Below are 17,839 nucleotides of genomic sequence, written 5' to 3' on the forward strand. Positions count from 1 at the left end.
TAGTTATGTCACCTGTTTCTTTTTTACTTTTTTGTGTGGCTACTAGCACATTTTAAAATTACCCCTCTTTCTAATGGACAGCGCTGCTTCAGACTGTGTCCTTTTGCCAGTGGTTTCAGAATCAAAGAGACAAAAGTGCTGCAGAATTACTCTAAAAGAGTCCATTCCCGCTGGGTTTTATTGGTAATGCATTCCCAGTATCAAAAATTGATTTTCCAAATGAGTGTTTTTTTTCCCACCACCCCGTGGCTGACTCTCTAAATAGCTGTGCTGTGGGTGCTAGAGGCTTCCCAGCTCCTCGGCGCCCCCAGTCTGGCTCTGTCTGGCTGCTGGTTGTGCCTGCTCACGACAGCCCCTCCTTCCACGGGGCCACCAGCCCAGAATCCTGCAGCCTCCCACAGAGCGGCCCCTCCAGCCCTCCCCCTCCCCCTCATCCTGGTCCCGCCCCCCCCCCCCGCCTGGGTCCACCTCCCCTACCTCTCAGCAGCTCCCACTCAGTGGTGCCCAGTTAGACCCATCTTTCCGCTTGCAGACTCCATGCTTGCACTGTCCAAACGCTTGGATCTGGCACTTCTTCGGGGCCTACCGTTGAGGGCCGACGGGACCTCAGTTTAACCCTCCCCTTCCTCCTGGTGACCTAGCGTGACTGCCCAAGGCAGTGGGCGCCCACACGCCATGCTCCCCCAGAACCTTGCCCACCACCACAATGAGGACGCCGTGAAGAGGAACTCCAGGAGGTCAAGCACCACGACTCCCACCGCGTCGACCAGCGGCCCCGCAGCACAGCAGCGCACATTCTCCATCAACAGCCGAGGGAGGGCCGGACCGAGGATCAAAGGGAGGGTGAGCAGTGACTCGCAGGAGCCTGGGAATGACACCGTCTACACCTCAGTGTACACGCGGGCTGCCTGGCACACGGGGTGTGTGCTCAGTCAGTGCGCGTGGGGTGAACAAGCTAGGGCAGTGCTTCTCACCTCCTCTGCGCCCACGTCACCGGGGCTTGTGCTAGAGAATGCAGATTCCGAGTCAGCCCTCCCACGGATGGTGCGGCCGCTGCTGCGGGTCCGGCAGCGAACCAGAGGGTGGCGCAGTTCCAGCAGCTGGGCCCTCCGCCCGGCTGGGCCTCTCGCCACTCCTGTGTCATCTCCCGGTGACAATGACCATGCCAGGTCTGCACGATCCCCCCCCCCCGGCCCCTCAATTGCAGAAGGTTCATAGCTGGCACCGCACAGAGATTTCGCCTTCCCGCGAGCCTGCAGAGCCCACCGTCTCCCTTTGGGCCACAGTCCCCTGCAGTGTTTGGGTCTCCCCGGCCTTGACTTTCTCCAGGGTGTTCCTCCCACCGCCAGCCCCTCTCTTTCTAGCCGCTCATTCTTTCTTTTCATTGTCCTTCTGTTTTCACATCCCAGTCAGATCCCTCCTCGGTGAAGCCTGCCCCCCACCATCCCTGTGAGCTTGGCCTCTGAAGTTGCTGGAGAACGGCATCCGTGCCCCAAAGGTGTGGGCTCCGAGGTCAGGAAAGAACCCTCTCGTGGAACGGGTTGGTCTCCTTCCTCCAGTGCCCCCGGCCCACCTCCTCAGTCTCAGGGCCGGGCCCTCCGGACACGGGCCCATGCTTGTGCTTCTCAGAAGTGTAGACCTTTCTAGCGCCTCCTGCTCCTGACTTCTGCACACGTCTGCCCATGCCTGCGCACGTGACAGCGCCTCTGTTAGGCCCCAGCTGCAGAAATAGGGCTAAGGCGTTCTGCCCTCCAGTGCAGAGAAGTGGTTCCTAGGGACATGCCATGACCAGGACACAGGCGAGCACTGTGGGGGCAGGGAGAGGGCCTCCGCCCAAACCAGGTCGGGGAGAATGTGAGGATGCCAGGGTGCTGTCCAAGCAGAGACAGCAGGGAAAGAGGAGCGGTGGCTCCGGAGAGGCCTGGCACATGGGCACCAGAGACTGTTCTAGAAGCGGCATGGGAGCTCCCTGCTCCTTGGTCCTGACTCTTGCCCACTGGGCTCTGAGTTTCTGCCCTTTGATCCCAGTGCTCTCGTGCTCCAGCAGTTAGGCGGGAGGCAGGGGCGGGACTGGGCGGTGCAGGGAGAGACTGGGAGAGGCTGTTGGCAGGCAGGTGGGAGAAGAGGGCTGATGCTGGAGCCGCAGCCCCGGGAGGGAGAGGAGCTCGAAGCGCAGGAACGCAAATGCCTTTTCACCGACCCCAGCCCTCCACAACCCACCCGAAGCCCCAGAGTTTCTGCAGAAGGCTCAGCACAGGATTGTAGCTCGTCTGATACTCTCCTCCCTCTCTCTTATTTTGCATGAGCGGGGCTCCCCGCCCACCCACCCCGTCCCCGCCAGTGGGGCTCTGAGCATCCGAGCTGGGTACCTGGCACCCTGGCATGCGCAGAGCAGACCTTGGCCACCTCCTGTGCTCCAGACACTGGATCCTGGGAAAACAGATGAGCGGGACACACGTCCTCTCAGTGTAGACCAGGTGGACCAGCGAGATCACTTTGTTCCAGGGGGTGAGCATTTCATAGAGGAGGTACGAGAAAGAGACCGTGCTTGGGAGAAAAATGCCGGGACTTTGTGGCTGAGGCTGTGAGGAGAGGGGCAGGAACGGGGGGGGCTCCCCACGAACCTCCGGAGCTGTTCGATGCCCGGTGAAGGCTTGAGACATTATAATTGCCTGGTTGATTATTCGTTTAAGCTGCAGAATCGCCAAAGACAAAAGCCTCTGAAATATGCCAGCAAGGGTCTCACCAAATTGGTTGGCTCCTTTCCAAAACTGACCCTGCCCGGGCTTGCGGGGGGTCGGGCCCAGGTGTTCAAGGGAAGCACTCAGGCTTCCTGCTACTCTAAGAGCACAGAAGGATGCCCACAGGCACAGGGGACAAATTGGGCTCCAACTGCCATATGGCTTGGATTTCACGTTTTGACTGGCCTCGTGTAATCATTTTTACAAAGTCTAGTGCCTTGTTACAGATTGTAAATGATAAGGTCACGAGGATTAGAGACCAGTTAAAAATGTTAGAAGACATATGCTGTGCATTTTACTAATGAATGGCCATATTCAAACATGTTCACTAATTAATGGCAATATTTGAACGGGCCCACTAATGAATGGCAATATTTGAAAGTGGTGTTGAATTTGATACTCTGTGACCAGTGCTCCATTTCGGGAAGGAGCCAAATGCTCCATAAGGTCTGGGAAATGCTGGTTTTACAGCAAAATTGAGCCAGCCTTGCAGGACGCGAAAGGGAATTTTCAGTCAGATGGAGAAATCTGCCCGCCAAGAGGTTTCTTTAGGTGACCGTGGACGGTGTGAACGTTGTCTGAGCTTGCGGCCACATCCTGCTTTAACCTTCGGGACCAGGGAGGCAGGAAGTGAAGGCCAGAGCAGGGAGGCTGCAGAGCGGGGTGAGGACCGGGGCCAGAGGAAGGTTCTTTAAAATGGTTAAAGCAAAGAGAGGAAGCGGAGAGATTCGGGAGGACATCGCCCCACTACCGCTGTTAGGGACGCCTGGCCAGCCGCTCGGAGGGCTGATTCTGCTCAGCGTGAAGGCCCGGGACGTAGCCCTGCCTACAGAGCCTGATGCTCGCTTGTCTCCCGTTTCCTTCTCTCTGGCCTGGACCTCCAGTCTGTTGGCCATCTGTGTCTAAAGCCACCAAGCTAAAATTCACTGAACATCCTTGGCTGGCAAGCAGGCCAACGTCCGACAGACGGAACAAGAGAGGACGGGCTCCGTGCACCCCGACTCAGAGCCTGGGCCCGAGGAGCAGGAAATTGGCAGGTGGGACTGACCACAGGCCCCTCCTGACCCCCCTTCAGCCAAATGGACAAGACTCCAGAGTGACTCAGAGTTACTGAGCTGGCCAGCAGCCTGTCCCTGGGGTGGTGCCACGTGGTTCGAGAGGGTCCTAGCAAAACTGCTGCATTTATTTGAGATTCTTTCCATGACCATCGTCTGACGAAGGTCGTCAGTGGGAACACGGTGCGCTGGGGAGAGCAGAGTGGGCCTTCGCACGCTCGCCGCTGGGCGGGGACCACCTGCCCCCTCTTCTACTGGGACAGGTGTGCAAATGCAGCCAAAATGTAGACCCCACGTGCCCTTTGTCCCAGCGGTTTCACTTCTAGAACTTTATGCTACGGGTTTCCTTCACGCGCAGAGTGACCTGCGGAGAAGGGCGTTCCCCGCGGCTTGGTTTCCAGCGGCAAAATACTGGGAAAGACCCACATGGCCAGGGGTGGGGGCGCCTGGTTGGACCCAGTGAAGCGCATCTGTCCGGGGGAACGCTGTGCGGCGGCTGGTCCGCGGGCAGGGCAGGCTGTGAGCGAGGAAGGGAGACACAAAGCACCAGGCAGGATGCCATTTCTTAGATGCCATTTATGTCTTAAAATACAATGCATTAAAAGTTTCCAGGAAGATACAAACAGATGACAGTGATTATCCCCCAGAAGCAATGCAGGGGACCAAGGAGGAAGGGGGACTTCTGTTTGACCCTTTACGTTCTGCACCTTCTAGCTTGTGCTGGGCGCGTGGGTTATCCGCTCAAAAAATACAGAAACTCCTTTTTAAAACCCCTGAGTATGTGAGTTATCGCTATAAAGCTATTAAGGAAAAGGCAAAATAAATGGCCAATAAAGATTTTTAGGTCTTTTATATATATATATATATATATATAGACATTTTGAAGGAGGAAATAAGTTTGAAATCTTTGTCTATAGTTACATGTCAGACAGGTCACTGTCCAGGACCACGCTTACCGTCTGGAGCATTAACTAGGGGCCCCTCTTGACTCGAGGTCCCTGTCGAAGGTCAGCTAGCAGACGGTGGTCTCTTCATTGTGCGAGCTCACCGTCTCTGGGGGGAGTCCCTGGTTCCAAGACAGATGGTAAAAAAATTTCACTAGATCGTACTCACCATGAATGTGTAAATTCAGGCACCATGTGCCGGAAGGTTGGGTACACACAGTGCCTGTTGAGATCGCGATAATGTCAGCAAAGGGAATTTTCAGAGTTCTGTTAAGAGCTCCCGGTGAATAAAAATGAAACCGAAGGCAGTAAGGGCCTTTCAGCGTAGCAACCCTAAAACAAAAATAATTTGGGGTATGGGAGGGGTCACTGTCACAGTATTCTGTGGGAATCTAGATGACACTGTTCAGCCGTCCTCGATGGTTCATTTAGAATTTGAAAAATACAGTCGTTTAAGTTTCTGCCTTCGGCTAGGTCATGACCCCAGGGTCCTGGGATCCAGTCCTGCATGGGGCTGCCCACCGCTCTCCCTGCCCCCACCCCCACCCCGTGGCTTGTGCTCTCTCTCTCTCTCACTCACTTTCTCTCTTTCTCAAATAAATAAATAAAATCTTAAAAAGGGAGGGAGGGAACGAGGGAGGAGATAGAGACAAAGGAATTCAGCTACTGAGCTCGATTCATCTTCCTCAAAATTATTTCTTTTTAGCCATTTGGAGGTTGCATGTAAAAGATCGTCTTAGTCTGTTTACATTTAGAGCCTGGCATCGTTTCAGATGGCTTCCCACCATGAGATCCTGTGATTTTAAGATGCTGTGCACTTGAAAGGAAATAACCTGACTTTCTTCTTCTCAAGATTGTGTTTTAGTGCATTACAGTCTAATACCACTTCCGTTGTGTTGCACTGTCTTGTCAGATCAGTTTTGCACGAATCAGCGGCTGGTCACCCATGGGGAGCCTGACTCTTTGGAAACTCTATTTTTAACACACTGAGGTTTGATCGTATATATCACTGCTGCCATCTTCTGGAAAGTCCTACACCTGGAAGAAAGCTATTTCATCTGCTCCCAAAGAAGGACGGATGTGTGCCTCGGGCTTTGATGTTTCCCCTGACTGTAGTCAGGGGTCCTGAAACACGATTTGATTCTCTCTTGTTCTTTAATGCAGAACTTCAGAGCTATGGAAAGGAATGAACGGCACATAATAAAATGCCTTTCTAATAGATGCTGTCAGGACCAAAAACAGGCAGGAAGGAACGTAGGCTTTCATGTACAGATCACTCAACTTGAAGGATCAAACCCTTATTTTGAGGGTCATCTCTTGTAGGTACCAACTGGCTCTCAGCTGTATTGATCAGCACACACTGAATGTTCCGCATTGGAAGCTGTTAATTTAATTCCTTTTCGTGTTTCCAAAGAGAAAATATACACACATCTCCTTTTGAATGTCTCCATGATGGGCTTATGGGAAATCAAACTCAACCATCAATCAAATGACTTCTCCGCTGACAGGATATTGAACGATAAACATGACGGACAATCCGTATGGCTCCGTGGTAGTACAGGGTGGTCTAGGGGACTGATCATGAAGGTGCCCCTGCACATAGACAAGCAAAGTGAGGCCAGCTTCCCTCTCCATACGGCAGTTAGAAGGGTCGACAAGCCTGGTGTTGCCCAGGAGTTCCCAGTCTCATGCAGGATTTTCACGTAACAACAGTTATCACCAGAGTAGTGGGAATCGCTTTAATTAACAAGGGGCTTCACTGTCACCTTACGTTTCCATCAAATTTTATTGCCTATAAAGCATCGTAACTCTATGGGAAAACTATTCATTGCATTTACTATGTGTCTGAGATTGTGTGAAATACTCATTACCTTATTATTCCTTCTTTACCAAAAAATAAATAAAGGAAAGAGATATTAGGATCACTCAGGGTAATGAATAGAAGAGAAAGGCCTCTGTCTCCACGTCTGTCTGACTTCAGAAGGTTTACTATGAAATATCAAAGTGTATCTGCTTTCTAAAACTATAAATACGTACTGTGTGATTTCGTGTATTACAAGGTGTGATTCTCAGATGTGGTCCAGGTCTAAGATTTCATCCATCCTTAAGGTGAATAGTCAACTCATATTAATTGCAAGGCAAAAAATATGACTTGAATGGTAAAAATGGTTTCGCTATTGCTTCTTAGAAAAAAAGTTTGTCTTACTGAACTTCCCACTTAGTAAATAGTTGTTTTGAAGTTGTATGCCTCGTTGTAGGCACTTGGGATGAGCTAGTTCCTACAGTTAGGTGAACTGTAGGAACTCCCAGGCAGTTAATCCAAGAGAAAAATGAATCGGATTAGCACATTCATTGTCAAGTAAAGGGACACAGTCCTGCTGTTGGAAGTGATAACCTTGTTCCTGGTATTTACTTCTTTTTTTAAAATTTAATTTAATTTATATTCAGTTAATTAACATATAGTGTATTATTAATTTCAGAGGTAGAGTTCAGGGATTCATCACTGGTGTTGACTTTTTTTTTTTGAGTTGTCAACTTTCTTTTTAAACTTTATTTTATTTTTTCAGTGTTCCAAGATTCATTGTTTATGCACCACACCCAGTGCTCCATGCAGTATGTGCCCTCCATAATACCCACCACCAGGCTCTTTTAACCCCTGACCCTCCTCCCCTACAAAACCCTCAGTTTGTTTCTCAGAGTTCACAGTCTCTCATGGTTCACCTCTCCCTCCAATTTCCCCCAGCTCACTTCTCTCCTGCACCCAATGTCCTCCGTGTTATTCCTTATGCTCCACAAATAAGTGAAACCCTATGATAATTGACTCTCTCTGCTTGACTTATTTCACTCAGCATCATCTCCTCCAGTCCCGTCCATGTTGATATAAAAGTTGGGTATTCGTCCTTTCTGATGGAGGCATAATACTCCATAGTGTATATGCACCTTATCTTCTTTTTCCATTCATCTGTTGAAGGACAGCTTGGCTCTTTCCACAGTTTGGCGACTATGGCCATTGCTGTTATGAACATTGGGATACAGATGGCCCTTCTTTTCACTATGTCTATTTCTTTGGGGTTAATACCCAGTAGTGCAATTGCCAGGTCATAGAGTAGCTCTATTTTTAATTTTTTGAGAAATCTCCATACTGTTTTCCAAAGTGGCTACACAAACTTGCATTCCCACCAACAGTGTTAAGAGGATTCCCCTTTCTCCACATCCTCTCCAACACATGTTATTTACTGTCCTGTTCATTTTGGCCATTCTATGGGGCACCTGGGTGGCTCGGTGGGTTAGGCCTCTGCCTTCAGCTTAGGTCATGATCCCAGGGTCCTGGGATCAAGCCCCACATCAGGCTCTCTGCTCCAAGGGGAGACTGCTTCCTCCCTTCTCCCTCTGCCTGCCTCTCTGCCTACCTGTGACCTCTGTCTGTCTAATAAATAAATAAAATCTTTAAAAAAAAAATTTTGGCCATTCTAATTGGTGTAAGATGGTATCTCAATGTGGTTTTGATTTGAATCTCCCTGATGGCTCATGATGATGAACATTTTCTCATGGTTCTATTAACCATTTGTATGTCTTCTTTGGAGAAGTGTCTGTTCATGTCTTCTGCCCATTTTTTGATGTGATTATCTATTTTTTTAGTGTTGAGTTTGAGGAGTTCTTTATAGAGCTTGGATATCAGCCCTTTGTCTGTGGTGTCATTTGCAAATATCTTCTCCCATTCTGTGGGTTGCCTCTTTGTTTTGTTGACTGTTTCCTTTACCGTGTTGACTTCTAAGAGCAGATATCTTGTGGTACTTGGGATGGAAGACACACACAAAAAGAGACTCAAACTACCATTTTGCAAATAACATAGAAAATGCAAGTACTTGTTTTTTTACATCAGTCCATTTGCAAAAGAATTAAATGACCTAGTAAAACTTTTTCTATAGCAGCTGAGCTATGTCAGCCAGCCAAAAGAGAGGCATAACCAGTGGGAGGTGGATGTAGATATAAAAATATGCTCAGCTGTCCCCATAGATCCATAGATACATGAATAAATCTATCTATATATCAGCATATCCATATATCTGGCCCTAACTTCACAAGCAGGTCTTCAAGAAGGGCAGGCTGACAAGCTGGAAGCTGTTGTCCCCAGACAGACCCTCTCCTTCTGGGGAAAACCTCAGTTCTGCTCTTAAAACCTTTCAGCAGATTGAATCGGGCACACCCAGATTATCTAGGATCATCTCTCCTCCTTAAAGCAAAAGAGTATAGATGTTATAGTCCTACAAAATACCTTCACAGAAACACCCAGATTAGTGCTTGATCGAATAACTGGGAATTGCGGTCTAGCCAAGTTGACATGGAAAATCAACGTCTAGGAGCTAAGAAATAGAGTCCACATATATTGCTTTCTCATCAAATCTAATAAGGGATAGAGTTTAGAGAGCCAACATTATAAGTGTGTATTATGTTTATAATTTTTAAAAGCCTTTTGGGGGGAGATTTTATTTATTTATTTATTTATTTATTTGAGAGAGAGAAAGAGAGAGAGCACAAGCCGGGGTTGGGGGTTGGGGGTTGGGGGTTGGGGGTAGAGGGAGAAACGGACTCCCCACTGAGCAGGGAATCCAACACGGGGCTGGATCCCAGGACCCTCAGATCATAACCTGAAATGAAGGCGGATGCTTAACAGACTGAACCATCCAGGTGCCCCTTAAAAGTCTTTAATTTTATTTTTTTAACTACAGAAATTGGTGGCATTTATCAGATCTATCTCAAGAGAAAATAACCTGGGAAAAGTACACTGCATAACTGTTTGGTAGTCCCTTGCATTCAGTTAGTATTTACTTGTAAGATATCTTTAGCAAATGTGAGACCACAGTTAGTTCATAGCAAGTCCCAGGTAAATTTCAGTCTTTTGCGTTATTAGTTAGAACAAGATCCACGTGCCCTGGGGGGCAGGCAATGTCAGCACACTGAGTGTGAAAATGTGGGAGCCGGATCTGTCTTCTCAAGCTCTTTCTCTAGAATTATCTGTGCCCTTGGCAGTCTTTGAAAACTGGCCCAAAACGTTACCTCAAGGAGTTTTGTGTATGTCTAAGCCAGAGTTCCCCAACCTTCCTCTGTCTGCCCTGCCCCAGCGAGTGAGTGTTTCCTGGTGTTCCTAAGCCAAAGGAAATGTAGTTTTGTATACCAAATACTTAAGTCCAAACAGTTTTGTTTATTGAATACTTAAGTCCAAGTACCGTAAATAAGAATTAATGTCTTAGCAACACAATAGTCATTTGAAAAGATAGTTGACATAAATTGAATAGAAAAAATATTTTTATTTCATTCTTAAATAACTACATCTCCTGCTGCACACAGATGCTCCCATGTTTTCCTATCACAGTAACCAAAAACCCAGCTCTGCAAAGATAGGTCATCAGAAGGGCAACAAAATCCATGGTAACACCATGAACCGCCTTGAGTGAGTCATTCACAGTGTCCAACAGGTAGTGTCAACCGTGTCTTCCTCAGAACTTTAAAATGTCCCATTGCACCCTCATGAGCTTCTCGTGGCACCTCGGAGTGCCTCGGTGCACAGTTTGGGAACTGAAGAGCCTAAGCATTTGTACAAGCACCTGGTTGAATTCTGAATAACATAATTAAAAACCTGCACATTTCCAGGGCACCTGGGTGGCTCAGTTGGTGAAGCATCCGACGCTTGATTTTGGCTCAGGTCATGATCTCTGGGTCGTGAGATCGAGCCCTGCTGGGGGCTCACGCACTGGACAAGGACCCTGCTTCAATTCTTTCTCTCTCTCCCTCTCCTTCTCTCTCTCTCCCCCACTCTAAAAACAAAACAAAACAAAACCTGAACATTTTCCAAGATCAGACCTTCTAGATATTTCCCCATTTTGTTTGCGAAAGATGCAAATTGTTTAACCAGGAAGCCCACAGCATGACAGCCCCACATCGAAGTCAGACTGTCGGAATGGAAGCCGATGAGCAAGTACACGCATGTGAAATCCCCACCAGACGATTCGCCCAGCCTCCGCGTGCCTCTTGCCATGCTGCCGCTCTTCGTGCGCTCTTCCTTTTCTGTTACGTTTTTAGTCCATTCCTCGCAGTCCCAGCGTGAAAGGGATTTAATGTCTTTGTGTCAGGAAAGGCCTATTTATTCTGACAAACTGATCAACCTCCAGGGTGTTCCTCTACCATGAAACTGATTTTATATCTCATCCACTAGCTAATAAGATGTGAAGCGCTTTCCCTGTCACGCCGAGAGATCAGACTTGCTTCTGAGGAAGGCGCTAGGCTGAAGTCACCCAGTGAGCGCCTCTCCGCGACTGAACCGTCCAGGCTGTGTGTCTCCTTGCACAGCGCGTGACAGCTGAGCGATGGCTCTGGGGCAAACGCAAAGATGAGTGGACACATTAATTTTTTTTAATTGTTTTTCATCTTAAGAGGAAGCCCTAAGACCCACTTCATTCGCTGTTCACTGGATTAGCTTTTGGCTCAGGGAAAATAAAAAGTGCCAGAAATTAAAACCCGGTGGCGCTGGCGTTGCGTAAAGACAACCTGAGGCACGCCCGTCTCCCACCAACCTGAATCTTTAAATAAAGTGTAAATCCCACAAAATGGGGGCCAGTCTCTTTGCTGTGAGAAGAAATAAGACTACAGCACTCTGAAAATAACGACTACTTAGACGGTAGATGGCCTCCTACCTACAGAGGCCTTTCCCGTATCCAACACCTGCCTGTCTTGTTCAGTCTGTCAGAGAGTAAGGCGATTTTCAGACGAGCTGTTGAAACAAGAAACTGGACATGGGGAAGGAGGGAGGCCTGCTTCTGGCGTGAAGGCAGCATGAAGGAAACCCACTTGGGACGGGCTGTTCTCTCGGAGGCAAGGAAGGGCGGGGATGTGTTGGGGGATAGAGCTGGACTTTTCTGGGCCCTGTTTGTCTGGGGTTGTATTTATCAGTTTCAAACAGTCTTATCTGAACAAAACTGCACTAACTTCCTGGCTCGTGCTGGAGAATATTCATTTGAGAACCTCAAGCCTCTGCAACTTTTTTGCGTCTTCCGGATTCTCGCTCCCATTACTCTATCCATTCCCGATGGCTGTGTTAAAAAAACACCCCCAAACGTAGTCATTTTAAACAACAACAGTCTTGTTCTTGTTTTGCTCTATTTTCTTTTTTCCCAACAAGGCTGTAATTGTGGCAAGCGCCTGTAAAGCCGGGTTTATCTCTGTTCCACCTGGGGCCGTCTGGGGCAACTCATCAGGGGCTGGAAGGGCCCCTAGAAATATGGCTCTGATGCTGGGCTGCCGTGTTGGTGCCGGCTGCCTGCTGGTGGCTCAGCCAGGCCTCGTGGCCCGTGGCTCAGGTTCCTGTACACCAGCCCCTCAGGAGCCACTGGCCAGAACGGAAGCTGCCCGTTTCCTCAGGCCTGGGCCCGGCCTACGGTCGCCTCCACCATGGGCTGTTGGCCAGGTAGTGAACACGTCCATATTTAAGCAGAAGGGACCTAGAACCCGCCTTTCCTGAGGAGTGTCAGAGGGCAGGGACAGAATGATGACTTCAATCCCCTGTGTCAGCTGAAGGGCACACAACCTTAGCCACACCCTCTGGAGCATGGCTGGTAGCGACAGAGTCGGCCTAGAGGGGCCTCCAGGTTCCTGACGGTGAGAGGAGAACTTCCTTTCCCAGCAGTCCCTTTTGAGCTTTCTTCCCTGAAGATGGAGAGGGAGAGCAGTGAATTGCTCCCCAGGTCTCTCCCATTCTGTGGTGTGTGAAGTTTGTCAGGGGCATCATCCCCAGCTGAGCAGACCCACTCCAGGCCACGCAGCGGCTACCCCTGGCCACCATGACAAAGTACCCTGGACTGGGGGGCTCCAACAACAATTATTTTCTCACAGTCCCACAAGCTAAAAGCCAAGAAGTGAGGTGTCAGCAGGGCTGGTTTCCCCTGAGGTCTCCCTCCTGACTTGCAGATGGCCGCCTTCTCGCTGTGTCCCCACATGGTCATCTCTCAGTCCATCTCCTCTCATAAAGACACTGGCCACGTAGGATCAGGGCCGACTCTCATGACTTCATTTTAGCGTACTTACCTCATCAAAGACCCTGTTTCCAAATGCACTCCCATCCTGAGGTACAGGGGGTCAAGACTTCACCATATGAATGCGCAGGGGACACAATTGATTTCTGCTTCCTGTAATAGGCTTTCCGTGAAAAACTAAGTCTATTAACATGAACTTATAAATCCTCTGTGTGTGTAAACAGATCTAGGATGTGAAATCCTTGAATAACATTGTTTTGCTCATATCTTAACACCAGCAGCACTCTACGACAGTCTCTCCTGCCAGACTGGAAACATCAGAAAGATAGGAAATATGACTCAGCCATGTTTGGGACCCTGCTGTAGGGCTTGGAACATTATTTAGTAAAGAGTGAACAATGTCATTGAAATATAACTTCGTTTCTTTTTGCAAAAATCCTTTGCCGCAGAAAACATCACACAAGTCAGAGGAATGGCTGTAGTGAGCTTGGAGAAGGAAAAACATGTGAGGGCCGGGAGCCTCCGACAGACCCATCCTTGACATGTGTGTGTTCTTCCGCAGTTCGTCTTCTGCCGGGACTGTAAGGAGGCGTACCATGAAGGTGAATGCGGCACCCTCTTTGAAGCCTCAGGAGCAGTTCCTCAGGTAGGGTGCCCACTCCTTCCACAAAACAGGGCTCGGGATGTGGGTGCGAGACAAGAGCTGTTTCCTGAAGGTCAAAGGGTCCCAATCTAAAAAACGAAAAAATCAAAAACAAAATGAAACAAAACAAACAACAACAACCACAAAATTGGCCTTGTAGCCTACAGCCCCAGGGAATGGGGCACTGGCTGTCCCACCCCCACGATCCTCCCAGAATGACCTCCTCAGGGTAGGGCTGTAGATGACCCCTGGGTTATGCTTGTGCTTTCCCCAGGGGTATATGTATGGAATACGGAAAAGGAACATAGCATGAGCAGAGGAGTCTTTAGAGGAGAGAGAAAACAATGTAACAATTTCTGAATCAGGTCAATCAATTTTAATCCCACATCTATAGTTTTTTTCAAAAGTGCCTTGTGTAAAATCATTGGTGAAACTTCCTCCATGAATGATGAGCATAGACGTATTACGTGATACGAGGATATTACTGTTCTTTAGCAATATCATCAAGTATGCTAAATTGTATTCCAGTCTTGATTAGGTAAAGAGCTGTTTACTGAACCTTACTCTCCAATGTACTACATCAGGCTTAGGGAAATGCAAATACACTTTCTTCTATTTATTAATTATGATCCACCAAACCTTAGAGGAAAGGAGTAAAAATTTCAGCACAGTTGATGAATTTGCTCATTATTTTTCCACTGATAGAGATGTTAACGAGGTTTTAAATATCCAGTCTGCCCAGATAAATCGTTTAGTTAACTTTATTGACAGGAGCCTCATAAATAGACATAGAAACTTCAGAACATTTTAATTTTACAGTAGAGAATTTAATATATCTGAATGTTCTAAAAGCAGAGCATAAAGAAGTATATCTTTTTAAGATACTCTGTGGATTTACTTACTAATATTAACATAACCAAATAAACATAACTAGTGAATTCAGGTCTTCTCATCAGCTTCTAAGATGTTGGCCATGAGCATATTGGGAGACAGATCTGAATTGCCATTTCTGCAACAGAGGCAGCAAATGCTCTTTCTGGTGATTTTATTTTATCCCGGTGGCATTCAAATACAAGCTCACTGCATGCTGATGTCAGGAATAACATTAACCCCGAGATGCCCCTGCCTCAGGACCACTGTAGCCCAGAAGGGCTAGGCTAGACCAAGGCCCCGAGAAATGAAGCTGGTACATCCGTACACTTACATCCGTACACTCTTAGGACCACAAACATGGGCAAAGGCTTCCAAGAAGTGATACCTTAATGTCTGTTTGAAAACAGCAGCCATAAGGTGAAGGAGAGAATTCCTTAACCTTGAAGCTGTCCAAGTGCCTAACCTACCTGATAATCTCCTTCCTTATTCATTCAAAAAGAACTAACCAACCTCAGTGTTAAAGATTGAGGTAACTCCCCAGAATTTTTTGAAGCTGTTAAAACCTTATTGTTCAACTCAGGAAAGTAGGAGAAAGAAAGTTAGAGCTGGCCTTAAGCAGAGGTGACTAGGATCCAGGGGCTGGTTTCTGCAAAGACCACCAATTTGGCAAACTAACATTTGTGTACATAAATGTATATAAACCAAACATTTGTATCCACCAGACTTTCTTTTATTAAAGATTTTATTTATTTATTTATTTGACAGAGAGAGAGAGATATCCCAAGTAGGCAGAGAGGCAGGCAGAAGGGGGCGGGGGGGGCGGGGAAGCAGGCTTCCTGGGGAGCAGGGATCCCGATGCAGGGCTTGGTCCCAGGACCTTAAGATCATGACCTGAGCCAAAGGCAGAGGCTTAACCCACTGAGCCACCCAGGTGCCCACCAGACTTTCTGCTGGAAAACTGCAGATAAGGAATTTTTTTTTTAAGATTTATTTATTTATTTTAGAGAGAGAGTAAGCAAGGGAATGGGGTAGAGAGAGGCAGAGAGAGAGAGAATCTCAAACAGATGCCCTGCTGAGTGCAGAGCCTGACACCAGGTTCAGTCCCACAACCATGAGATCATGACCTGAGCCAAGTGTCAGATATTTAACCCACTGTGCCACCCTGGTGCCACTGCAGATATGTTTTTCTTCAGAGTCACATGAAAGTGTCATAGGGGAGACTTAGAGAAAAAATATAGAGCAAGAGTAATATGCTAAAACAAAGTTTAAGAAATCTATAGCTTTGTATAACCCTTCCCCCAAAAAAGTCACAGAAGGTTGATCAGAGTCTGTCAAAAGGACAGTGGATTAAGGATGATTTTTTTAAAAAAATTCCAGCAGAAAATACTGCATGGACAAGGATGCAGAGGCAAATGTCTTGTCTGGTGCTCAGATATTTAACAGATGTCTTTTGAGTGATCATTGCATCTATAAAGAAAAAGACATTATTTTATTCATGCATCAAATATGTGTTAAACACCTATAATCCATCAGGCTTTGTTCTAGGCTCTGGGGATGAAGTAGTTGCTCTCACAGACTTTATATGACTTTATTAGATGCCACAAGGCCCATACAATCAGTATACTAGGAATTCAGAAAAAGAATAGCTAATTCAGGACAGAGTTGCCTCCGGGAGGAATTCAGAAAGAGGCAGCCCTGTCATAAGTCCTCCTGCCTCACTCAAGCTGCTGGACCAACCTCATACTCCTCTTATTTGAAACAAAACAAACTGACCAACTGAACTGGAGGAGCCTGTCCACCGTGGCCTGAGAACAGAAGGCAACTTCTTGGGGGTGTTGCTGCCCTTTCCCCCCATGTCTCTGATTAGGCTCCTACAGGAAACAGAATCCAACTCCAATGCGCCCATGAAGAGATTTTAACTAAAAGGTCATGGATGACCTACAGTGGTGAGGAAGAGTCACAAGAACCCAACACAGTGTGGAGGGCCTCTGAGGGCAGCGTCAGCAGCCATGACCTCCCGAGGCCTGAAGAGACAAAAGGAAATGGTGTCACGCGGAGAGTAACCCTGGGAGCTGGAACCGTGGAGGTGGGGCCTCTTGACATGAGGTGTACCTCAGAGGGTCCAGCATCACCAGAAGTGGGCCCCAAGCAGGAAGGCAATGAAGATGGACATCTCCACTTCTCTCTCCCGCCCTCTGATCTCTTGCTTATGTCTCCACATCCAACCAAAAGCCAACCTGAAAGCATCCTAGCGGACACAGCCTTGGAGAGTCAGCCTTCCACGGGCAGGCCAGAGGGGGAAAGAATGCAGAATAACCAGTGTATTCTTGATGATCTGATTTACCAAGTCCCCCCAAGCCTCCTGATATCAATGGTAGCTACTCTTGGACATGGAAAGGGATGAACCACATGAACTACTTCATCAAACTAAAAGACCCCATTCCATTCAGTAAGAGAAAGGACTCTTATTTTAATAGGACAGATTTGTTTTCTGTTCCTTGTATTTCTTTCAAATGGCAGTGATCCCCAGGCAGAGGACCTCTGCGATTCCACTGACATGAAATCTTTGACAGGAGGACACCACGCATCCAACAATACAGAGCTAATTGCAACCTCACCCCTTGGAACTGAAGGCTTTGGATGCAGCCTCATGTCTGAATTTTTCTCATGCTAACAAAATACCCTCATGAACCCTCTTCCCATTTCCTTTCAATTCAACTCACCTGTAAGGATTTCCCCTTCAGTATTTGTGGCTACTCTCCATTGTTCACCATCAAAAGCTGAGTAGTTTCTGGTCTTTGATATTACATTATGCAGCCAAGCTAGTCCATGTCTCCTGGGGCCCAATCAGCTTTTTTCCAACAGTTAGGCTGCTTGACCCTAAACTTAATGCATTTTTTGATTAATGCAATATTTTTTTTTTAAAAAAAGCAAACTCAAAAATTGGGTTTAAATTGGTTTTAAAATATTGAACAAGCGTTAGGTTGAGACTGCTGGGAGTTTGGGAAATCATGACAGAAGATCAATCCATGCCAGGCTAATGAGAGTCCAGTCTCACTTGCTTCCCTTGTTCCTGCCAACTTGCTCTCCTCCCCGTGTCCTCCACATGTTCCCTCCGGAGGCTTTCTAATAAGTAAACACTTGCTCTTGCAGACCACATAAATTGATTCATTTTCCCAGTGGTTTCAAGGAGTAGATGTTACTCTCCCTATCCAACTGGAAGGCAAACTGAGACTTCGGGATTTTTAATGGCATTGTCCAAAGCCACAAAGGAAATCATTTCCAGTGGCAGTACCCGATTAAAGTAGTTTGGGGACAGTGGCTGCTCTCTCTGAGTAATAGATCTACAGTGTCTAAAGGAAGTGTGCATGTCCCTGCCTGCCAAGCTCCTACTCAACCTTCAAGACTCAGATCATATGTCATTTCCTGCATGAAGCCATCTGCCTGCTCCACTACCTCCTTGAAGCTCTCAGACACCTGTATATACTTCTGTTCTGCATCCATCACACTGAAATATTGTTTCCCTGTCTCTTCACTTTTGTCTTTATAACCCCCA

General features: G+C 47.6%; 1 protein-coding gene across 8 annotated transcripts in view; it reads left to right on the forward strand.

The window, feature by feature from the left end:
• Positions 1 to 17,839, forward strand: part of PRKN (parkin RBR E3 ubiquitin protein ligase) — a 1,292,328-nt gene that overhangs the window by 1,232,787 nt on the left and 41,702 nt on the right. For all 8 annotated transcript variants that reach the window (XM_045080284.1, XM_045080282.1, XM_045080285.1 and 5 more), the window contains one exon: positions 13,330 to 13,413. In XM_045080284.1, coding sequence (XP_044936219.1) covers positions 13,330 to 13,413 — 84 coding nt within the window. The remainder of the gene's footprint in view (positions 1 to 13,329; positions 13,414 to 17,839) is intronic.

This window comes from Mustela putorius, unplaced genomic scaffold, assembly GCF_011764305.1.
Source record: "Mustela putorius furo isolate JIRA1106 unplaced genomic scaffold, ASM1176430v1.1 tig00000450_pilon_pilon_pilon, whole genome shotgun sequence".
NCBI lineage: Eukaryota > Metazoa > Chordata > Mammalia > Carnivora > Mustelidae > Mustela > Mustela putorius.